Below are 23,635 nucleotides of genomic sequence, written 5' to 3' on the forward strand. Positions count from 1 at the left end.
ATGTTGATGTTGATGATGCGCACGAATCGGGACTGGCACTTGGCGCGACGGGAACAGGAACCCTGCCACTGCACTGCAACTTCACTGCCCCAGCCCTCAACGAGGCCTTCAGGGGACGGACTCCAGGTTTCAGGGATGAACTAGACGAGGCTACCACTACTATCTCGTCGTCTCCGGCCATTGTCGACACGCACGTTCCAATTGTCTGTGTCTCTGCGCAGTCCCGAGGGCTCTCTCTAATCGGTGTGGTTTGCAGCCTCGATAACTCGAGTGCCGACGTTCTTTGCAGTGCAACCAACAAAACAACGCGCTCCCTCCCCTTCGCATCGTCATCATTCCGCTGCCGTGTCTGGAAACCCAACACCCAATGTCCGCGACGCCCACGCTGCTCAGCGGCTCGAGTTCAATCGGCTTGCAACGCCGCATTTCGACATTCTGCTAGCTAGCCACCATTAGCGATCGGTTCACTCTCCAGATGCTGCACTGGTGAACCACGCCGCAGTCGTCCTTCAATGTCGTCGTCAATCCTCAGCAGTGCTAGTATTCGGCCGCCGCAGTCAGAGCGTCGGTCGTCGTCAAGGGTGCCGGGCGGGTTTGATGCTGAGGAGGAGGAGGAGGATGATATGTCGCCTGCTTCAAGCGATCATGAACTGAATGAACACCACAATGAGTCGTCTTGGTCGCGGGATCCTGGCGATTCGAGTGGGTTGTTGCCAGTGCCAGGCGAAGACAGAGACAACAGCACGAATGACTTGCCGCAACCGCTAGAGAGGGACAACAATGTGAACGCGCCGGGAAACATGACGCTGGAGGAGAACACCAACATGGATGGTCCAGCAACCGTCACCTTAGACGAAAGTGACATGAACAATAAACTTCTTGAAGTCGAATCCAGTTTCCTCCCCGAGCGATCGCAGTTCACCGGCAAGGATTCAACGACCGCCGGTGCCGACGACACTCACCTCTTCGGCATTCCCAATCACAACCTTGCCGTGCGCAAGAAGCCACAGCCCATTGTGGTCTCCTACCATAGTGACGAAACGGAGAACCACCATCACGCGCGCTCCAGATCCACCGAGGTGCAGCAGTCACCACGTACCCCGCCTGGCGGTTACAAGACTCCGGCACCTGAACGGCAAGACTTCGCTGACTTTGATGAGTCCGACGGGAACACGCCTCAGATTCCCAACACGTCTGCGCTGGAAAATATGTCGTCTTCGCCCACTGCTGCGGCCGCCGCACGTACCCTTAACAGAGTCCAGTCCCTGGCGACGATGGGCGGATATGAGACTGCGAATGAGCAAGATTATGATTCTGGATCCGAAAGGGCTGATACTGGTGAAGAAGAGGACCCTGATCTAGGAGAAGATGGTCATGGGACGGATGTGTCTGGATCAGAGAAACGACAGGCCCATTCTAGCAACGAGGCCGTGGTTGATGCCGACGCCACGCCACGAAGAGACCGGTCACAGCCCCGGCAGGAGAACCAGTATCTGAACGTCCCTGGTGCCGTGGACGGACAGCAAGAAAGGGCAGACAGCAAGTCGGACCCGAGCTCCAAGCGGCCACAGTACTTGCATAAACGGTCTTCACAGGCTCGACTGTCGTATGACTCCATGGCTAGTTCGAATACCGATGCCAGTGAGGTGACTCTCGGTGCAGACTTTGCTCTACAGTCGGGCGGGGCTTTGCCCGAGTCTGGCGCACAACGCAAGTCGAGGCTAACGATTTCCCGACAAGCGAGCCTGGGGAGCATGATGTCCGGGATATCGGGGATCAGTGATGAGTCGCAACCGCAGCGACACCCTTCCACCTCGGACTTGGGAACTGTACAAGAAGAGTGTCCCCGATCAAGTAAAGGTGGAGGAGGACTGGCGACGCCGCGAGCATCGACATTTAACTTCAATATGCCTACTGATACCGTCATCGCTAATAACGTGCGGGATCTAGAGGTTCCGGGCACGTTTGCCCGCCAGTACCGACAAGAACGGAGCATGTCCCCTGATAAGAACAGTATTGTCTTTGGCATGACACCGGGCCCGAAGCGTGGGTTGACCTTGAAAGAGCACAGAAGCACCGTTGAGAAGCTCGGCAAGGAGAACTTTGACTTGAAGATGAAGATACATTTCTTGGACCAGGCTCTGCAGAAACGGTCTGAAGATGGTATCAAAGAAATGATCACGGAGAATGTACAATTAAAATCGGATAGGCTGAGGCTGGAAAACGATAATCACAATCTACGGAAGCAGGTCCGTGAGTTACAGAAGAAGCTAGAGGAAAGTGGCGCTCGCGAATCCCCTCACGGCGATCCCGGGTATGAGACTGACGAGGATCGAAGTCCAACGGCAGAGGAAGAGGTTATCTACCTTCGCGAGAGGGTCGAGATGAACGAAGTCGAGATAGAAAAGTTGCGATCTGAGAACTTTGCCAAGGAGTCGGAGAAACGAAGGCTGGCAGAGATGGTCAAGTCACTGGGAGACACCCGAGCAGCCACATCCGACGTGGGCTCGAGAGAAGAGCGCGACATGTGGAAGGACATGCTCGAGGCCGAAACAATCGCCCGGGAGCAGTCTGAGGAGGACAATAAGAGGCTTCGTGAGGAAATTGCGAAGCTGCGAAGCGAGTCGCTCGCTTCAGGCAAATCCAACTCGCGAAAATCTCGTTTGGCCGGCTCGGTCGTTTCGCGGTCCAGCAGCGTCGAGACAGCTGCGAACGCCGCCCAAGCTGCGGAAATCGAAAGACTCAGGCACGAGGTCTCGGAACTGCAAAAGATGATCGGTGCGCAGGCGTCTACATTGACGTCTCGCAACAAGGAGAAAGAACGCTTATACCAAGAAATTGAGGATTTGAAGCTAGGTCGGATGGGTGGACTTCGATCCGTTGCCGGTGATAGCATTCTTGACCGGTCGGCTTCTCGCGCAAGATCCCACTCCCGCGCCAGCAATGGGACACGGGTGTCTCGACTAGATGAGGAGGAACGAGAGACACTGGAGAATAGGATCAATGAGCTTCGTGATGAAGTCTCCCAGTTGAAACTCGAAAATCAGAACCTGCAAAGTCAGTTCGACGAAGCTCTAGCCGAGCTTGATGCAGTGGATGCGCAAGCCCAGGCCGATGCGGATCAATTCAATGAGGAACTGCAGCTACTCACTCAAGAGCGTGACAATGCCCTACGTGAAGCCGAGGAGCAGGACCAGGCTTTTCAACAACTCAAGAACGAGGCTCAAGAAGAGATTGACGGTCTGGGAGATGAGCTGGATGCTAAAGTCGAGGAGTGTGCAAGGCTTCAGCAAGAGCTCCAGGCACAGATTGACAATGTCAAGGCATTACAATCGGAAATGCGCTCGGCTTCCGAAGGCCTTGTTCGTCTCGAAGAGGACGCACAGCAGAATTTGGCCCGCTATCAGTCGGTCAAGGCTGAGCTTGATGAGTCCAATCGGGAGATCGAGAGTCTCGAAAAGTCGCTGGCTGAGGCCGAAAGCAAGGTGCAAAGGCTGACTGTGCAGCAAGAGAGCAGTCACAATGAGATCGCGTTCCTTCGCGAGGAGCAAGATTCCGACAAGATCAAGATTGGTGACTTGGAGTCCTTGCTTAAGAAGGTCCATCTGAACCTGGAATCAGAGAGAGACAAGAGCCGCGAGCTGGAGCGTCGTCTCCACGAAGAAAGAGCTCAACGGGAGGCGGTGGCGAGTCAAGAGAAGCAGGAAGTTCAGAGAGTGATTAACGACCTCAATCGTGAAGCTGCGGGTGCCAAAGATGAGCTTCGGAAGGTGCGGAAGGCTTTGTCGTCTCGCGACATTGAAGCAAACGCTTACAAGGACCGTCTGGCTGAACTGGAGGAGAGCCTACGAAACATCATTGGTGACCCTGAGGGTTCGCGATCGAGCCTCATCAGCGCTGTTACCAAGATGCGTCGTGAACTGGATCAAGCCACCATGGATCTAGAGTCTGTTCGAAGGAGACTAAACGAAAGTGAAAGCCTGCTCGCCGATCGTGATGCGCTGTTGGAGTCTACCAGCCATGAGTGCAAGAAACTGGCCGAGGCGCTTGAGCGTGAAAAGGCCGGGCGGCGACAAGACAAACTGGACTTCGAACGAACCAATAAAGGCCACAATTCCACCACCCGCGCACTCAGTTCGGCATCTGCAAGAATCGCCGAGTTGGAGGGCTTACGACAGAGTGATAGAAAACGAATGAGCCAGATGGAAAGTCAATTGAAGGAGCAGCTCAGCGAACGCAACCAATTGCTGCTCACGCTCTGGAAACGACTGTCAGCCATGTGTGGGCCGGACTGGACCCACAACAACAGTTTAATCAACGGCAACTTGCCTTCGCAAGAAGTTATTGGCAACATGTTGTTTTGGCCTGGGTTCAGCAGAAATCTCCTGCTTGCAGCCAGACAAGTGGAAGGCACTCTATCCAGTTTCAAGGACAAGATCAAGCGAGTGGAGCGGGAATTGTACAAAGAATACCAAGCGCTCGAACAGACCCTCGAGGTCCGCACCCGGAAGCTCGAACGGATCGAAGAGAGTTGGGAGCAGATGAAGCTGAAACTCTCGGATCTGGAGGCGCGCTCCGGACATCCTGATCACCATGGCCATGGTCACAAGCACGGATCCGGATCCTCCAAACCAAGCAGGACCCCGGAAATCAGCAAGCTGAAAGGCGAGAATAGGCTACTGAAGGCGGAACTCCAATTGCTTCAACAGCAACAGGCCCATCATAATATGCACCATGGACGGAACAAGGCTGAGAGTCGAGCGTCTGGATATTCAAGCACCACGGTAAACGAATTTCAAGGCCAGGGTCAGGGCCTGGACGGCACAGTGAACAGTGGAGTTGTTGGTGTTGGGGTACCGACTCGGTCGTCGAGCGTGAGGCGAAACAGCGGTCGACCCATGGAGTTGCAACGACATCATTCGACGGGGATGATGGAGCAGTTCAGCAATATGAGTGGCGACATGGCGTCGTTGCGGTCCAGTTCAATTTCGAGTCGGAATTCGGCCGCTCACGCGGCATATGCGGCCTATACGCAAGGTGAGCGTGAACGCGACCGCGACCGGGATAGGGACCGGCAGCAGCGAGAACGCGATAGAGGGCTAATGGTTCCAGTGGGACCGTTCAACGCGCCGGCAAACGGAAACTTTTCCTTGCCTCCAGCGGCCCCACCGCCGCGAGAAGCACCACCTATGGCTCCCCGAAGTACTGGATCCGGATCCGATATTGCCAGTATTACTACTGCGGTGAGCGTGGGCGGCGGGAAGCAAGGTCAAGGACAAGAACAAGGACAAGGATCCGAGAAATGGATCCACCGCCTTCGAGAACTGGAGCGACGCCTGAAAGCCGAAAGAGAAGCTAGATTGCTTGATCGAAGCGGTGCCCGCAAGAGATTGGAGGAACGCGACGCGGTCAACGAGGAGCTGAGAAGGGAGTTGGAGCGTGAGAGAGTCAAGAAGGGTTTTGTTTCCGGTGGCGAGCTGCAGCAGTTGCCCGGCTATCCTACTGAAGGGCAACATATGGATGTCATCAAGCAAGGCCACCTGGAGGATGGTGGTGGTGGTGATGCCCATAACAACAAGGCCCTACTAGAGGACGGCAGTTTACAGCCTTTCCCGGCGGGCGAAGCTCGTGCCACCGAAGTGGAAGCCCATGCTACGGGAACGCAGGGACCACGAAACGGGCAAAGGAAGCGGTAGATTCGTTTTGTCGGATGGAATTTGAAAGTGACGCGGTGGCAGAGAGATGAGGATTGAAAAGGAAAAGGTTGATTGTTTTATTTGATCGGCTCAGCCGCCACTGGCAGTGAGTGCATTGGGTGTCTTGGTTCACTCCGCAGATGAGCATTGGGGCGCAGTGGGAGGCGGGCAAGGCTAAGGAGGCCAGCTTTTGTATCACTATTGCTACCACTAGGATTATAGGACGCGGATGGGATATCTCGTACAGAGAGCTACACACACACAGAGACATAAGGGCAGAGGCCCCCTTTTTCATGCTGTCCGCGACAAGGCTGAACTCGAACTTGGACTTATTATACTACAAGGTATCCGTGACACGTGCAAATATTGAATTGACTAACCTACTAGTCCATTTTTATCTCCACTAGCTCGTTCCAGTTCGGGACTAAATTGCTGCCAATATCCCCGAGCCTGAAAGCCGACCGACGGAGCCGCCCAAATCAGTTTGGACCGCATGCAAAGTGTCTGTATCCGTGTCTAAGTCGCACTATTGCCGCGCCGGAAAACAACGACGTCCTCAGCGTCAGGCCATCCATGACAGTTCATATATACAGACCACACATACACACTCATACTAGGCAGACCTTATCGTTCTGTTGCCTGCCTACCTAAGGTTATTACACTTCTGCCTGTCGTCTTGATCGTATCTCTCGCCGTTGGACTCGGATTCACATCTGTGGTAGAAGTTTCTCTACTCGAGCACTGGTCGCATCGCATTGTCTTGTCCGCTCGCTTGGCGAGGGTGCGGCGGCGGCGACGACGACAACAACAACGAAAAGAAGGACGACTGATCTGAATCGACTTCACTTGACTTTGTCGGCCTGAATTGACACTTTGACGACTCATTCGTTCGTCCCTGCGGACACCCCTCCGGCATCGTCCATAGGTTAGTTGCGACCGATCGATCACGACCCAGCATTCATCTATTTGTCGATCCAAGGGGGGCGGATTTCGTTTCGAATTGCCTCATGGCCACGAGCCAGTCACTCTTTCCAATGGCCATGTCGATGTCGATGTCGAGGTCAACGTCGAGCGGGGGCGATTCGCGCCGAAACGTCGTCGATCTAATCGATCTCGAAGACGAAGAGCGGAATGATAATACTACTTCTACGGCGGCCACAGCAGGCGGGAGTGGAGGCAAAAAGCAGAAAGTCACTACAGTCCGTGGTCGGGGGGGTACAACTGCCACGTCTAGTAATACTACTCGAGGAGTGGTCGTGACAGGGGGATCCGGTCGGAGATATGCGGACGACCGCCTGATTCCGCAAGATGAGGAAGACGAAGACGATGAAGATGAAGAGCTAGCGCACAAACGAGGGGGTGGTGATGAAAGAGATGGGAACGGGACAGAGAAAGGAGAAGAGGAGGAAGATGTGGAGGATCGAAACCAAGATCAAGAAAAGAATCAAGATCAAGGAGCGGAAGAGGACGAAGACGAGCAGAATGAAGAGGAAGAAGAGGACGACGATGACGAGGACGATGTTGATAAGTGAGTTGTTTCCCCTTTTACTCTACCCTACCCTGTCATATCCTGTTCCGCTCTACATGATTTTGTTTTGTCCGCGTCCATGTGTTGTTTGTTTGGCAGTCCGATATGCTGCCTGATGCCATTTTTGGTTGCTTTGTGTTCTTCGTCTGTCCCGATAAGTCCGGTATGCTCGGTGCACATGGCTGTATCTGGATATACTTCCAGCCCATGCACGACGCATAGCTGGTCCGGACCTAAACAATCACCTTCCCCCTGCTCGAACCTCTCTCTAACCTGTCCTGTTCCAGCTTCTCGACTTCCGAAATCGTCACGGTCTTCGTAGGACCCAAGCGGAAAAAGTTCTTCCTCCACCGCGAACTGATCTGTCAGCGATCTCCGTTTATGGAAAAGTGTCTAAAGAAAGGCCGGTTCGACGAAGGCTACAAAAACGAGCTGTACCTCCCTGAAGACGACCCCAAAGCATTTTCTATTATTGTGGACTGGATCTACCGCACCAAACTCCCGTCACGAACCGAACCACAATTCGACGTGTCGGACCTCTCGGCCGCGTACTGCATGGCAGATAAATTCGGGATGGAGGAGCTTCAGAACAGCATCATGGACACGATCCGCCTCAGTTTCGGTAGTCGCACGCGCGAAGCCATGTCCGCCGCAGGGATTATAGGCGGAAATAGCTCAGCGCCCGCGGTGATCCCCAACTTTGGCGCCCTTGCCCTGACCCATCTGACTGGACCGCACAAGTCACCATTGAAACGGTTCTATGTCGAACACTTGGTGTTCCACATGATGAAGAACCCGAAATGGTATCATGAACTCAAACGCAACGATCCCGCCCGCATTGATTTGGAGGAGTTGTTCAAGCTGCCGGATTTGGTTTTTTACGTTATGAAAAAGGTCTGGCAGTATACCGCGGAGCCCTGGAAGGATCCGGCTTTGTGGGATAAGTGCTGTTACCACGTTCACTCCAACAATACGGCCTGTGCGGCGAGGGTGTCGACTCTGGCGGGTGGTGGTGTCGGTGTCAAAGCCGCGGGTTCTATCTCGGCTGCTAGTAGACATCACCACCACCACCATCAGCAGCAGCAGCCGGCCTCCACCATGGCTGGTACTTCTACCCTGCCTCATTTGAGGACCAGCCATGGAGGTTGGCCGGCAACGATGGGTGTTTGGAATAATCCGGGGGCGGCTGGGTGGTGAGAAGCCTCTGTCCGAAGAGAAGAGACCCTGTGTTGTCTTTGATGGTTTGGGTTATGGGTCTTCGTTGGAGATTTGATTCGCGAGGATGACGAGTCGACTCTCGCTCGCATGAATCTGCCCGCGGGCGTGCAGTGTGCAAGCGTGCGAGTGCGAGTCGCGAGGCCCTTTCCAGGTCAAAGCACACCGTCACCCGAGTGTGTCTGTGTCGCCGTCTGTCTGCAGGCACACACAGGCTCAGCCTCGCAGATTCTCTAAGACTACCACAATCTTTGAAGCGGTTTCAAGCAGCCAACTCAAGACGCACAGGTCGACAACTGATATCACGCGGGGCTTTCCCTTTTCCTTTTTCTGTCTGCTTTTCAAGAATTTACGAATGATCTTCACGACACGTCTCATATTTCATGCTTTGCTTTGCAGTGCTCGCTGTGCATGGCATGGCCACTTTTTCCGGGATTACGAATGGCTTTGGGGACAATGGCAATGCAGTAATGGATCCGATGAACAGCGAGGGGGTTCGGGGTGTAATGGATATGTATGTCTCTCGATTTTGGTGGGCAATGGATTGGATTTGGTATCAGCATGGACATGTAACGGGCATTGCCAATGCTTCGATGCTTGGATAGTTGAGTACATTTCGGGTTCTATTTTTCTCTCAAGACAGGCTCTTCTCATTTTGACCGAGTTGTTTATATCTATTAATCCCTCCTTTGCCTTCCGGCGTGCTCTCTCTTCCGTACTAGTAGTAGTTCAACTCTGTCCGGTCCTCGCTAACTATCAACGATCTACGATCGAATCTAGTATAGTACCACGCGACTAATACGGTAGTAGTGCAACTAGACAGGATCTAGACCACAGCCACTGCCAATACAACTTAAGGCTACCTAAGGTAGAGGTACTCGATACGACTTTAGAATTACAGTAGTACCACCGGCAGCGCGCGCCTAATAAGAACGGTGTCTTCTCCCCAAGACGGGTGTAAGTTGTTGTTGCGTGGCCTGCTCTTCTCTGGCCGGAGCACAGAAACGCGAGGCACTGCATTCAGAGGACCACGGTGGAGGTGTGCTTTCCCTCCCCTTATTCTTATTCTTGTTACAGTGGGAGGTCGCAGTACGTACTGCTAGCAAAACAGGATTCTGTACGCGTACAAGTTCGCTATGATTGCGGTTGATGCCTACCTGGTCTATGCAGGGTACCTGGTAGGCTGGCTTGATTGGTGAAGCGTGCAACCTATACGGCGAGCAGCAACGAGCGCGAGCGTGTGTCCGAAGACAGAGACACTTCTGGTGAAGGCTTACTGTAAGACTTTGGGTTCGACGAAGTACTGCACTAGTACCCTACTGCACGTCTCACATCAAGGTTGTGGAGCTGGGCGGACTGATATATATTTGTGGAGCTCTTCTGTCTTCAGGTACAGCATATTTCTATCATTTACGGGAACAGAAGAAGGGATCAAGTTTGTCGGGTTTCTAGTGTGGGATTCCTCGCGCGTTCTACGGCAGGCAGGCGCCAAAGAGAGGGATTCTTGATCCAACGATCGATAGGAGCGACGTGATATCATCAACACAAGAAAAGAAAAAGAGTGACGAGGAGGTACAATATCTTTGACCAAGTCGAGTGGCTGGGTTTTTTGACCCCTGCCGTCAGCAACGGTGTGATTCAAGGTCAATCTATCATATCACGCACCAGATCGGATATCAACAGCAATCTGCAATTTCATCATGAAACCAAAGTCTCCCATGAGGTCGAGGTCCGACGAGCGCACACCGTTGCTCGCAGGCCCGTCGGCCTCTCCGGCTCATAATGACAATGATGACTTCTTTTCAGACCCGCACAAGCAGTTCTGCATGTTAGTCGGGGTCCCGTCATCAGCCCCAGACCCGAGCGGCGGCAAAGGGGGAACGCAGTACTCGTCATCTTCGTCGTCCACGTCGTTTAAACCACCCAAGAAATCGCTCTATGGCCGGGCAACACGGCAGCTCCGCAAACAGCGGCTGACGTACTACTTCACGGCGTCGCTGTCCAATACGCTGCTGCTGTCGCAAGTGGTTCTCGGAGCGGCGTTGACGGCGCTGGGGGCGTCAGAGTCGTCACACATCCTGATCACGGTGTTTGGGGCCATGAACACCATCATCGCGGGCCTGGTGGCGTACCTGAAATCGCGGGGCCAGCCCATGCGCGCCCGCATGTTCCGCGACGACCTCGAGCGCGTCGTGCACGAAATCGAAAACTCCGAGGTCATGTGGCTCGGCATCACGCGCCACGTCCATGGCTACGATGACATCGACACGGACGCCCACCAGGTCACGGTGCGAAGCGAGGTCGCGCGCCTCACCAGGCTGTATGATCGCGCTGTTAGGACCAGTACCGCCAACGATCCGGATATGTATATGGCCGGTGCGCCTGGTCATCTCGACCCCGGTAGTGCCGGCTTGCGGACGAGACCCGCCGTGCCGGTGGGTGCACAGCCTGGTGTCGGTGTCGTTCCGGGAACCGCTTCTCCCCTTCCTGTGGCTCCTCTTCCCCTACCGCAACAACCGGTTGTTGCGGCCCCGGCCCTCAGTGGGGATCAACCGGTGGTGGATGCTGGCCAGGGCCTCAGCGTGCCAGCTCCAGCCCCGGACCCGGACGAGAGTCCAGCTACGGCGGTGAAACCTCCTCCGCCGCCACCGCCACCAAAGGAAGAGCCGAAGAAGGATGCTGGAGTCAAGAACGAAGACGAAATTGAACCCGAAAATGGGGATAAGAGCGAAGGCGATGAAGGGAAAGGATCCAATCCGGGACCTGGCGAGGAACTTCCGTCCCAGGATAGAGGGGTTGCTCATGATAAGCGCACAGAGAAGGGCGATGAAAGCAACAGTGCCGATCAAGAAAGAGGTAGAAGCGAGAGCCAAGGGAGGGATGTTGGTGCTGGTGCTGATGAAGACGGGACCGAAGAGGCGCAACAAGACAAAACAACCCAGTCCGGCAAATCGAACGCGAGCAAGGAGAGTGCAGGACAGAGACAAGATTCCAGACCAGACGTTAATGTTGTCGACACAAACTCGAGGCAAGGAAAGGACGCACTTTCGCCATCAGACCCTCGGTCCTCACCGTCACCGTCAGCTTCATCTTCATCCAAGACGACACACAAACATGATGATGGCTCGAGTGAGGCACCCACAGGCTCCAAGGCCAACACGTCTCCCTCTTCGACCCCTTCTTCGGCCCCTTCTCTCCCGCCGCAGCCACCGTCACAGCAACCGCAGCAACAGCCGTTTGATCCAGATGCCTCGCCGGCCACGGATCCAAATGTACCCAGGAAGAAAACCACACCCGCAAATACCCAGTGAGCGAGCAGGGAAGATTCAGGGTTACGGACGGTGGCCCCAACCCGTGGCTCGCGCACATGGCGATGCAACTTAGCTTTGAGCGCCGATTCTGAACAGAACCTGAACCTCTCGTTGCAGCATTTGAACATTTTCAAGAGTCTCGGGAGTCAATCGCCATAATGCTGTCGAGGTAAGGTGTTATCGATGGAGCTCAGAATATTCCAGCAGAGCACAGGCAAGACACTGTGCCGGACTAGCAAGTAGACCATTCTAAGTACATGATAGATTGCATTTCTTTCGCCATCAACAGCTCGAGTCAGAATATTATTTGAGTATACCTACCAGGTAGTCCAGAGCCTTATGCTCCAGAGACAGTGACTTACTTGTAGACTGGTAGTCGGATAACTTCCTGACATGACATACTGTAGGTATCGACTTCAGGACTCGGATGACACCTCGAAATATTGAAACCTTAATAGTGGGCAACTCGGGCTAGTGGCCGTGGCGGCCCGACTACGGCTAGTACGGCTAGTAGTTAATCACTAATATCAGAGCGAATCGGAAGGAGAGAATGTTGGAGCGGAATATAATTAATCCGCTCCTCTTCCAACACTGGCACTGCATATCAACAACTGGTACAATTTAAATGTTTCATTGTTACTTGTCTCAGTGTCGCTATCTTTACACAGCAGGTCAACTTGTACCAGGTGCCAGACCGAGCGGCTACTGTCCCATGGGCTACAATCCTCTTATGACTACGCAGTGTCACTGAGTCTGGCAGACATTGGCGCTCAAATGATCAAAGAGTGGCTTCACTGGCGTCAAGCTGGGCCCATTCCGGGAGTCACCCTTGTTGACTTCAAGAGATGTGTGCTGGTCATTGGACCTGCTCATCTGCCTCTGTCTTGGTGAAGCAACCTACCAGTTCTCAAAACGGGCATAAAATGTTTGCCATGACGCCGGTGGCATGAGTGACGGCCAAGCGAGCGCGTTTGATCAATCATGGCCCGGCAAAGATCAAAAAGCCTCTCTGCCTCGGGCGCTGGGCAAGGTACGTATTGTTTCTTATCTCCCTTGGACCGTACAGTACATTGCAGCAGCAAAAAAATGAACATGTCTCTCTCTTTAGGCGGCGAGCCGCCCCTTATCAACACCACGCAGGCTGCGATCGATGTGTTTCTTGCATCCAAACAAGCCAACGGACAGATTGCCGGCCTGGGCTACTGGCAAGTCGCCAACGGGTATACTGCCATTGCCCTCCATGACAGCTGGTCCAATACCACCGGCAACGCGGGGATTCTGCACGAACTCCTCGTCGAGGTCGAGACCAACGTGACCGACTGCATCGACGATTTCAACGACGATTCCATGTGGTGGGGGATCTTCTTGCTAGAAATGTATGATCTTACCCAAGACTCCAGTCACCTTTCCGTGGCCCAGAATATCTGGACCCATGTCCGAGACTTTGTCATCCCCCCTGGGAAATACATAATCAATGGCACCGACATGGAAGGCGGCGTCATGTGGAGCAACATGAACAACGAAACGCAGGTCAACGCCATCACCACGGGGTTGTTTTCCGAGCTCTGCGCACGGCTGGCACTTGTGCAAGCGGACGTCAAAGCTCGAAAAGACTTCCTGCAGTTTGCAGTATACAGCCTTTTCTGGATTCTGCGGTGCCGATACGTCTCGGACGAGTTTTTGGTTTTGGACAACATTAATCTCGAGACGGGTAAGTGTTTCGACTGGTCATTTACTTACAACACGGGCCAAGCCATTGCCGCAGCCATGGCCATTTACGATGTCATGAAACGCACACCGGCACAACCAGCACATTCGCCAGGCGCCGGCACGTACCTGGATATGGCCTGCAACATGGCCCGCGCCGCCATGACCCGGCCCACCTGGGTCGATCCGGATGGCACACTGACAGAACGTGGCGCTTATCCAGGCACCGGACCGAATGCAAAGACGGCATCTGAAAATGACGATGCCGTGGGGTTCAAGGCTGTCCTCCTGCGTAGTCTGGCCAAACTCTACAGGATCTTACTGAGAGACCAGACATACCCCGACTTACAGGAGCAGCTGGCCAAGTTCATTATCTGGCAGTACCAGAGCCTTCAACAGCGCGATACCAACGGCAACGGTCAGTACGGTCCTTGGTGGGCCGGGCCGATGGACTTGCCTACCAGTCACAGCCAGCTCGCCGCGCTGGATGTCATGGCTGCCATTCATGCCGTGACACACAACAGCACGGATTGAGAAGATGTCTTGCGATGGATTGTAGTGTCACGCTTGCCTTTAGCGGACATGAGAGAATCCGACTACGCGCCAGAAAACGGGCAGTCCTTGTTCGCTCCCTGGCTCGCTGGCCTGCTTGAACGAGAGCGCTAGCGACCTAGGTCATTCACCGCCCTCTCATGGTGTGCGGCGTCCGCGCTCTTGACCAACTTAGACCACAGTACCCGGCCTGGGCAATAGGCATCCAAGGAAGGTATAAAGAAGTACCCTCCGCTACTGCAAAGATTACATATAATGCTCTTATACCCAGAACCGACAGCACCGAGTTCCATGAGACTGGCCGGCTGGCATTGGCAGAGTGGCCTTTGAGCAAGACACGCCAGCCACTGAACAGTCTTTGGATATCTGTTTTCCCAATTTCATTAGAAATACTCTGGATACATGTATGTAGAACACGATTAACGGCTAGGTCAGCTTTAACTTCGGCCGTTCGTTCCGTCCGGCATAGCCCCTTTTTCCCTTTCTATCTCCTTCCTTGATCGATAATCAATCACATTCAGTGTCCACTTCACGGACCCCTCCGAGTCGGCGGAAAAGAACACCCCGCAGATGACCGTTGTCTACTTTTCCTGCTCCGAATCGTCATACGATTTCTCTCCGACCTACTATATACAACTAGACTCGGTGATATGGTATTTGCCGATCCGGCCTATAAGTAGGTAGGTACATGCTTGATACAGGACGTGCTGTCCAGTGCCAAGGAAGGACTCGGAAGCATCCCATTCCGGGCAAGTCACGCTCTCGCTCGTCATTAACTCCGTCTTTTAAGGCCGCCAGGCAGACGACCACGACCCCTCTGATGGTCAACAAGTAGTATGCAAGGTACCAAGCTGCTTCTCACTCGGTCCAGGATCATTTGAATTGAGCCTGATGGATCCATCATTACTTGGATCGTCCCAGTCGGGAGGGATCAGGCGATGCAGGGCGACACTTCGTCCGTTCCGTTTACCGACACTACTTTTCGTCCGTCTAATCTCCGCACATTACAGAACTACAATGTGATGAGTGATTACAAACTGTAGTCATTTCTTTATGGAGCTCTATTCGTCCGTGACCAATGAGGACTGATTGTTTCGACCTCAGGTATAGCATGTACGTATAATGGTAGCAGTAGTTGTACACCAGGTATCGGACGAGTGTGCATGAGTGCCGTCCATTGGCAGGCGGAATGGATATTGTATGTACCTAGGTAAATATATATATCATCGGGGCGGTCCTGCCTGGGGCACACTGTAACAGATTCCTGGTTGACAAACTAAAAGTTAAAGCCCACCGTCATAGTGCAGAAGAGGAACGTACACACATACTTTGAATCGACGACTAACAACAAAGCAACGACACGTCCAAAGCCACAGCAGTCATGACATCCACATCAACCCGTCCAAACAAATACACGTCCAAGCTGGCTGGGACATCGGTCCTCGTCATCGGCGGCACATCAGGCCTGGGCTACGGGGTAGCGGAAGCGATGATCGAACACGGCGTGGCGAAGCTATATGTCTCGTCGTCACGCGAGGAGAAAGTGGCATCGGCGGTGGACCGGCTCAATGCTGTCGCCGAAGCTGTGGCCAAAACGAACACATCGACAACACCCACAAACACTGTGACTGTCACAGGACTCGCATGCGACCTGTCGAGCGAAGCGACGCTCGAATCCAACGTGCAGAAACTATTTGGGCAGATCAACCACAAGCTCGACCACATCGTCTTCACGGCCGGCGACGCCCTGGTGCCACTGCCACTGGACCAAGTGACCGTTGACACGGCCAAGCAGACCGGAATGGTCCGGTTCTTTGGAGCCATCATGGTTGCGAAGCACGGCGCCCCCTTGCTCAACCCGGGTCCAGCATCGTCCATCACCTTCACCACTGGGGCAACGGCGGAAAAGCCCATGGGGCCGGGCTGGGCGGTCATGTCGGGGTATGCAAGTGGTCTGTTTGGGCTGGTTCGTGGACTGGCGCTGGAGTTGAAACCCATCAGAGTCAATCTTGTCAGTCCTGGTGCCGTCTACACTGAGCTCTGGGATACCATGGCCCGCGACAACAAGGCGCAGCTTTTGGCCGAGTATGCCAAGAAACAGGCCACTGGCAGAGTTGGCGCTGTCGAGGATGTGGTTGAGAGTTATTTGTTCTTGATCAAGGATAAGAACGCGACGGGCACGGTGGCCAGGTCGGATGGTGGTTCTTTTCTCCTGTAGCTGGGGAAAAAGAGGTTGGCTGCGTCTATGATAGTTGGCGAGGCACTGCGGGATGGGATGGGACGATAAGGGTGAGGTGGCATGGTGTAATACGTAGCGAGACTCTTCCAACGAGGCACAGGACAGTCAATGCTTCAGATACTTGCTAAATAAGAAGAAACGGCATCTTCAGCCAAGGGAGTCCAGATCTGTCAGGCGTGATAGAATTGGAGCGGTGGCAAGCACTATATTGAAAGATGATGCCGAGGGGCTGAACATAGGGTACCTGATGTGGACAGTAGGAGTTGGAAGAAGATCCGGAGGTGGAGATGTTTAATTATTGCGGATTAACCACTCACCGCTCGCAAGGCTGTGGCGCATTGATTTCCTACAACGAAACTGGCCCAATCTCAAATGCTAGTATCATAGAAATACAAGACCTGCAACGACATTCCCAAGCTTGGGACAGAACAAAGCGCTTAGATCACTACGCTAGCTACACCTGCACGGCGCGGCACAGAAGACTCAGCCTTCAGGTACGGACCCTTATTAGGCTGGCCGGGCAGTGAGCGATGGACACCCAGGACAGTACCAACAGCAAGCCCCCCTCTGTGCTTGAAACACATACCTCGCAGGACCCCAGTCAAAGAGAGATATCTCACCCACCTCAAACATATACCTACTACCATGCCGGTCCGCTCTTCACCATGGCCGAGCTGCACACAAACGTGCTTCTCTCTCAAGCCATCAATAAACACTCCTCGGGGAAATTCATTCCCATACTACCGCAGGACCTGGAACAACGCGATCTGAGCCCTCACGCGATCAGGGACGAAGATTTGCGTGCCCTGTTATCCTCCGATCTGGCACTGTTCACCTACGACGGCGCAGAACTTGACGCTGGCACGGTAGTCGAATACATGGTCGCCAAAATGGCAGACATCCCCAGCGTCATTCTACGGACCGACTTCCGCGGTGCCGGTGACCAAGGGAAGGCTGGTGACCCGTGGAATCTCATGAGTTCGAATTGGCCACGCACGGTTGGTGTCTCGGTCAACGCCATGGTCGGGTACAAAGAAAGTCTAGCGAAGGCATTTAGCGAAGGTCAAAAGACCACCGGCGGCGAGTACATGATTGACGACGTTGCTCAGAAAGTGGTCGCCGGTTTTGAACAGGCTATGAGGCAACCGCCTAGGCTACCAAAGGAACTCAGAGGGCCTGTCTACCAATGGCTTGCACTCATGCCGGGTTTCAGGGATGGGAACGACGAATCTAATCTCGCGAGGTTGTCGAAGCTGTGTATGGAAAAGCAGGATAAAGGGCTGTTGTAGAGATTTGACGTGCGTGATACATGTATATATGCACCGCAGTCATCGAAATGCTACGGCATGACTTGAGCAAAAGCTGGTTTCATCCTGAAGGGCTAGTGTAAGCAACTTCACGGGTGGTTCCAGGAGCTGACAATCTCGCATCGTCAGTGGTCCAGCAGGGCTGAGGTTGTAGTCCATAGAATTGTGAGCGCCACCAGATGGCAGTACAAAAAGTAGCCGAATTCAAAACAGTATATGCCGTTTCACTGGACCAGAACTAGGAGACAGAAATGGGGTCCGGTCATGGTGATCGTTAACCCGGAAGACCTCATCTCGAGTCTCGCAGAGATGATACCACGTCCGACGAGGCTGAGCCCCATTTATTGTGCAAACACACCAAACATTTCTTCTGCCGCACCGCAGCCAGATCAAGCCGTCAGTTCTCTCGACACTCACAACAAATAACTTCCTGATAAAGAAATGTAGTCGAAACAACTGTTGCCCTTGAGGCAATCGATCTCAACATGCTGGGAGGGTCTGTTCCCAGCCGGGCCATTCTTCTCCTTCTCCTATTCCTCGCCCACGTAGTCACCACAGCCGCAGATCAGTCCCAGGCTCGTCTCCATGATGACTCTGGCTCGCAGGCAAGAACACACCGTGCAGCCATTATCGGCGCCGGCCCTGGTGGTTCCGCGGCCTCGTACTATCTAGACCGTTTCTCCAGCCAGTCGGACTCTGAGGTAGCCTTGGACATCACTGTGTTCGAAGCCAATCGGCGAATCGGCGGGCGAACCACGACGGTCGATGCCCTGGACGACCCTCGCTACCCGACCGAGCTGGGCGCCAGCATCTTCGTCAAGATTAACCACATCCTCTACAATGCGACGCGGGACTTTGGGCTTGCACCTTGCACTAAGGTCTACGATGCTGAACCAGAGTCAAAGTACGAGCTGGGCATATGGGACGGAAGGCAATTTGTATTCAGAACCGCCGCCGAAGGTGATGATGGTGGCGACAACAACAAAGGCAGTTCCAGTTCATGGCGCGGATGGTGGGACGTCGCAAAGCTACTTTGGAAATACGGATTGAGTCCCATTCGGACACGACGAGCAACCAATGCTGCTCTGGGCACGTTTCTCAAATTCTACGACCAGCCTCTCTTTCCGTTCCAGTCGTTGCAGGAGGCGGTCGACCAAACCGGGCTGGATGACTATACAGTAGTCTCGGGCAGAGAAGTGCTCCGCCATGCCGGGGTTAGCGACTTGTTCAGCAGAGAAATAGTGCAAGCCAGCACGAGGGTCAACTACGCCTCGAACCTCGGAGGCATCCACGGTCTAGAGACGCTGGTTTGCATGGCCATTGAAGGAGCCATGGCCATCGAGGGCGGGAACTGGCAGATTTTCCACGAGATGGTCAAACGCTCCGCCTCCCGTGTGCTGTTGAACACGACCGTCACGGATATAGTACTAAATCCGCATACAGAGACGTACCGTGTCCGAACCGACAACCCGGACATCGACGCTCAGTTCAACGCGGAGGAATATGACAGCGTGATCCTCGCGGCGCCATATCAATTCGCAGACATCTCATTCACACCGCCGCTCGTTGATCCGCCCGCCAAGGTCGACTATGTCTCGCTGTACGTGACGCTGCTGACGTCTCCGCATCGACTATCCCCCTCTTTCTTTGGTCTTGAATCACAGGCCGATGTACCTGCTTCGGTGCTGACGACTCTGCCTGAGGATTTGAACGACGTCCTCGGATCTCGCAGGGGCGTTGACGCCGTTGGTCCCTCTGGATTCTGGTCGATCAGCACCTTGCGCGTCCTGCATCCCGACACTGACGGGGTGTTCTTTGGGCCGACAGCGACGGCACTGAAAAATGGCAGTAGCGAGGTCGACTCCGAACCACCCATTTCTGAATCACAGCCGCAGTATCTGTACAAGATTTTCTCCCCTGCTCCTTTGACCGGCTCATTCGTCTCGTCCCTACTAGGGATTCCATACAAGTCTCGTTCCGACTCTCCCTCATCCCAGGACCTTAACGACGACCCAGTAGGTGCTCTCCCCAAGGAACACATCACCTGGCTACACGAGAAGCACTGGCACAGTTACCCGTACGAGATACCTAGGCACACATTTGACAACTTCACTCTACATATGAGTGAACCGGAACCATTCGCAGCTCAAAACATGGCAAACAAGAGTGCGGCGGCTCATAGAGACACCGTCATAGTTGACGACCAGACCACCACTTGCGCAGAGCAATGCTACGGCAAGACCTGTCCAGATTCTGGGATATACTACCTTTCCAGCATGGAGAGTTTCATTTCCACCATGGAAACGAGCGCCCTTGCTGGCATGAACGTTGCGCGCCTGCTTGTCGACACCCTCGAGCGGTGTCGAGAAAACGAGGTGTTTGCGCTGCACATGCACATGTTGTACCCTTAGTAACCATTCATGCAATACGAGCACGAGCACATCTGACATGTATATATATCCATATTATATGCCCCGAACTGTGCTTCGCCCATTACCGTTTTCGTTCAGGAAAGGGAGCGAGGCCGCTCTAATCGCGCACGTGACGGAGCATCGAAGGGCGCCTGGTCGAGCACGGGAGCGCGTGAGCCACGGCAGACCCGGGCGGAGAGCGCCCGAGCACTGGGCGAGCCACAGGGAGCGCTGCCTGATGCCCGTGCCTGATGCCCATTCACTGAAGCCAGTTCGGATTCAGAGCTCCCCTTCGGGGCTCGACTATAGTTGCACAGCGCGGGAATCACTCAGCTTAGCCCCCATGTTCCTTGCTTTTGGTGCTGCACATCTTCGGAAGGGCCATCTTCCGGGACATGTTGCCAATCGACACATTTGTCATGCTTGAAACCTTTGCAACGAGGGATCGAACAAGTTCCTCCATAAGTTTGGACACACAATCCATATGTCGTAAAGTTGAGCAACAACCCCTATTTGTCTTTACTACCGAGGGCGCGTGGCTCGCCCAGATTCAGAAAGGATAAAGGTCCCACGGGTGCCACGGGCGCTTTAGTTCGTTGCGAAGACCTGTCATCTTGGTACGTTTCGGGATCTTTTATTAAGCTATACATTCTAGCAAGGTATTTGAATCACTGATTCTATCAAAACATACATGGCACGCGGCATCCTGCGCGTAGCACGAAGATAGGAATATCCCAATCCCAAACCTCACTCTTCTGCAGGCGTGCGACGTCGCGGTCAACGACTCGGCTGCGATCCGCGACCAACACGAGAAGTCTTGTTCGGTTTACAACAGACCAACCGTCCGTTGCTTCATTGTGCGGACATCCACATCTTGCCAGAGCCCGACGCTCACAAGGGTGATGGTGTAGAGACTGGTGGCGGCGATGAGCATGTATCGCTGAGTCTCGGCGTAGCTCCTGTTGATGGCGTCTCTGGTCGGGCTGCCCAGAGGATAGCTGGCTTGGACGGTCATGTCGCCGTAGATGTTGGCGAAATTTCCTTGCGCGCTGGCCGGGAGATACTTGAGCAGTTTCTTCGGGAAGATGCCGGTCCACATGGCTCCTGCGATGGTCGAACCGACAGCGGAGCCAATGGCGATAACCATGCTCTCGCAGGCCAAGAGGGCGGGGAAGTCGCGCTGCTTGGACACGGCCATCAGCGTCGTCTGCTCAGAGGTTACCAACACACCGCCACCGAAGGCGACGAAGATCTGACACATAACGATATATCCGATGTTGACGTCGGGTTGGCGGAACTTGATCATCAAACCGACACCGAGGATGGTCAGTGGGACACCCCAGAAGAGAGAGTAAAGTTTCAGACGGCCGCTCATGTAGCGCAGGCAAACTCCGTAGACCAGACAAATGAAGCAGCTGCCCATGGTGTAAATGTTGCTGATGTAGGTTGCATGAACGACGGTTTGGTTGAAGAGGACGATGAGGAGCGAATAGAAGTAGTTGTCCCAGATATACCAAGCAGTGTACAGGGAAGCCGCCATGGTGTAGGTGAAGATGACCGTACGATTCTTTAGCAGCTCCCAAGGGACAAAGGTGATGGGAGCGAGTTTGGCTTCCCAGACGCCGAAGGCGATGACGAGCAAGCCGCCAAAGATGAGGAAGCAGATGATCAGGGGAGATCGCCAAGTATCCGGTTGGTAGGAATAGATGTTGAAGGCCAAGAGGAAGAGCGCCAGACCGGTGGCGAGGATGAGGAGACCGATGACATCGAACTCCTTGAGGTAGTGGCGGGTCTTCTGAGCCAGAGTCATGTTCGCTGTGGCCCGTGGAGGGATGAGGCCAGCCTTGCGCGCCTTTTCCTGCGCAATCCAGTGCATGATTCCGAAGGGAGCCATGACGATGGGGACGATGATGCAGAAGATACCGAAGCCCCAGTGATAACCCATGCCGTTGATCACGCTATCGGCCGCATATCCGTAGACCCAAGTGGTGATGAGGAATGGCGAAGAAGAATAGCCGATCATGAAGCCTCGATTTTTCAGTTTGGAAGTATCGGCAATGCACACCGTAATGCTAAAGTCGATACCATTGTAGCCCATCCAGTAAAAGACCTGAGCCGCACAGTAGGTCTGGACATTTTTGCAGCCGGCCATCATAATCAAGCCCATGGTCATGAAGGCCACGCTTATAGCAAATGCATGTGGTCTGCCCCACACGTTCATGATTTTGGCATATGGGAGCTTCCAGATACCGGCAACCAGGGATGAGATGACGCTCGTGAGGGCGGTAAGCGAGTGCTCTTGAAAGGAGCTCGTCACGTAGGGAGTCAAAGTGTTGACGATGCCGTTTGAGAATGCGAGGAGAAACGAAATGAGCCAGATGCTGAGCCGCATCAGTACACAGGATCCGATCAAAGCACTAAGGTGCAATCTGGACTCACATGATATACAGGAAAATGATTTCCGTTTTCGACCATGCATAGGTCATGGCCTGCACCGCCTGTACACCATGTTCGGCATTGGTGTCGATCTTCTCGACGGACTCATCGTCGGATGTATCAGCGAGCGACGAGTTGGTGTTTTTGCGGACATCCTTTTCGAGGGAATGGCCAGAGGTGGCTCCATGGCCGGCCAGCACGTCTGACTGTGGCTCGGAAGGCTTACTGCCCAGGGCTTCCAAGTAGCCAGGAACCTCCAGCTTACCAGCGAGAGTATTCATATCGAAGTTCAAGGATTGGGATGGTGGGTGGACGTAGGGAGGACGTCGCAACACAGATTGATAAACCAGATTGATAAGATAAAAAGTTCAACCGGGCCAGGGGCGCATCATTTCACCATTATATACACAGGGACAGCATACACCAACCGTAAAACTCCGAGATCGGCGGGGCATGACTTGCTCGCTTCAAGCGATTTTCCCTTGGGTGGAGGGGGCAGCAATGCAAACCAGGTCGCATGGTGAGGTAGCATCTTCAATAGTCGCAGGTCTGAAGAGTCCAGATCAGAGAGGCCAAGACCGAATAAAGGGCGACAAGCTTTCTATCGGACAAGCTGATAACTCGCGGAATGCTTGTGAGGTGGGGATAACAGCAGACCAGGCGTCGACGGCATCTTGTCGGCGGGCATCAGATAAAAAATTTGATCTATCTGATCCGCAGCGGATCCGCTATTGGCCCATTAGCAAAAGCCGAACGCCCTTACACGCGGCCCTCGCAGATGGAACCCGGCTTGGTTCGACGTCCACAGGCCGTTGTCGAGGGTCTTAGCTTGCAAACGATACACTTGTGAGCGGTGCCAGTTCCTAGAGTCTGTCTGCGTGGCGCCATGCGGCCAACGGAACAAGGTGGAAGCGGCTCGCTTACCGAAGAATGAAAAAGCTTTCCACAAGCTACAATTCTCTAGCCTAGGCCAACATGCTGGGAGGCCAATGGACAAGAGAAGAGATGGTCCGAAGGAGGAGAAAAGAAAAAAAGGGGTCAACCCTGGTCCTGAATGCCCACGACTCGAACAGTCCAACGTGATGAGTTCGGAATGCCGGTGCCAATAGCGTCGTGCTATATTTTTGCATTGACAACGGTCAAATTCGTAGCTATGACCACCCTGCCAGGACGGGCTCTTGCACCCGCTCCTCGGTTCGACGTGATCTTCTCATACCGCGGGCAAAATTAACA

General features: G+C 53.9%; 8 protein-coding genes across 8 annotated transcripts; 7 read left to right on the plus strand and 1 right to left on the minus strand.

Annotated features, from left to right (window-relative positions):
* The first annotated feature begins 60 nt into the window (after nucleotides 1-60).
* Nucleotides 61-6,094, plus strand: HMPREF1120_03510 (uncharacterized protein). Its single transcript, XM_009157584.1, has one exon. The coding sequence runs from the start codon at nucleotides 513-515 to the stop codon at nucleotides 5,694-5,696; it is 5,184 nt and encodes a 1,727-aa protein (XP_009155832.1). The 5' UTR covers nucleotides 61-512; the 3' UTR covers nucleotides 5,697-6,094.
* A 35-nt stretch (nucleotides 6,095-6,129) lies between these two features.
* HMPREF1120_03511 (uncharacterized protein) lies at nucleotides 6,130-9,138 on the plus strand. The gene is made up of 2 exons (XM_009157585.1): nucleotides 6,130-7,224; nucleotides 7,512-9,138. Exons 1-2 carry the CDS (start codon nucleotides 6,704-6,706, stop codon nucleotides 8,419-8,421), a joined length of 1,431 nt encoding a protein of 476 aa, XP_009155833.1. The 5' UTR covers nucleotides 6,130-6,703; the 3' UTR covers nucleotides 8,422-9,138.
* Nucleotides 9,139-9,345: 207 nt separating this feature from the next.
* HMPREF1120_03512 (uncharacterized protein) lies at nucleotides 9,346-12,074 on the plus strand. Its single transcript, XM_009157586.1, has one exon. The coding sequence runs from the start codon at nucleotides 10,140-10,142 to the stop codon at nucleotides 11,748-11,750; it is 1,611 nt and encodes a 536-aa protein (XP_009155834.1). The 5' UTR covers nucleotides 9,346-10,139; the 3' UTR covers nucleotides 11,751-12,074.
* Nucleotides 12,075-12,370: 296 nt separating this feature from the next.
* On the plus strand, nucleotides 12,371-14,484 carry HMPREF1120_03513 (uncharacterized protein). Its single transcript, XM_009157587.1, has 2 exons — nucleotides 12,371-12,780; nucleotides 12,859-14,484. Exons 1-2 carry the CDS (start codon nucleotides 12,732-12,734, stop codon nucleotides 13,989-13,991), a joined length of 1,182 nt encoding a protein of 393 aa, XP_009155835.1. The 5' UTR covers nucleotides 12,371-12,731; the 3' UTR covers nucleotides 13,992-14,484.
* A 906-nt stretch (nucleotides 14,485-15,390) lies between these two features.
* HMPREF1120_03514 (3-oxoacyl-[acyl-carrier protein] reductase) lies at nucleotides 15,391-16,227 on the plus strand (the record flags this gene model as incomplete). The annotated part of the gene is made up of 1 exon (XM_009157588.1): nucleotides 15,391-16,227. One exon carries the CDS (start codon nucleotides 15,391-15,393, stop codon nucleotides 16,225-16,227), a length of 837 nt encoding a protein of 278 aa, XP_009155836.1.
* Nucleotides 16,228-16,913: 686 nt separating this feature from the next.
* HMPREF1120_03515 (uncharacterized protein) lies at nucleotides 16,914-17,537 on the plus strand (the record flags this gene model as incomplete). The annotated part of the gene is made up of 1 exon (XM_009157589.1): nucleotides 16,914-17,537. One exon carries the CDS (start codon nucleotides 16,914-16,916, stop codon nucleotides 17,535-17,537), a length of 624 nt encoding a protein of 207 aa, XP_009155837.1.
* Nucleotides 17,538-17,962: 425 nt separating this feature from the next.
* HMPREF1120_03516 (prenylcysteine oxidase) lies at nucleotides 17,963-21,984 on the plus strand. Its single transcript, XM_009157590.1, has one exon. It carries the CDS (start codon nucleotides 18,041-18,043, stop codon nucleotides 19,964-19,966), a length of 1,926 nt encoding a protein of 641 aa, XP_009155838.1. The 5' UTR covers nucleotides 17,963-18,040; the 3' UTR covers nucleotides 19,967-21,984.
* On the minus strand, nucleotides 20,576-23,537 carry HMPREF1120_03517 (MFS transporter, SIT family, siderophore-iron:H+ symporter). Its single transcript, XM_009157591.1, has 2 exons — nucleotides 22,406-23,537; nucleotides 20,576-22,347 (listed from the first exon to the last, which is right to left on the minus strand). The coding sequence occupies exons 1-2, from the start codon at nucleotides 22,681-22,683 to the stop codon at nucleotides 20,793-20,795; spliced, it is 1,833 nt and encodes a 610-aa protein (XP_009155839.1). The 5' UTR covers nucleotides 22,684-23,537; the 3' UTR covers nucleotides 20,576-20,792.
* Nucleotides 23,538-23,635: the final 98 nt, after the last annotated feature.

Source organism: Exophiala dermatitidis (assembly GCF_000230625.1).
Source record: "Exophiala dermatitidis NIH/UT8656 unplaced genomic scaffold supercont1.3, whole genome shotgun sequence".
NCBI lineage: Eukaryota > Fungi > Ascomycota > Eurotiomycetes > Chaetothyriales > Herpotrichiellaceae > Exophiala > Exophiala dermatitidis.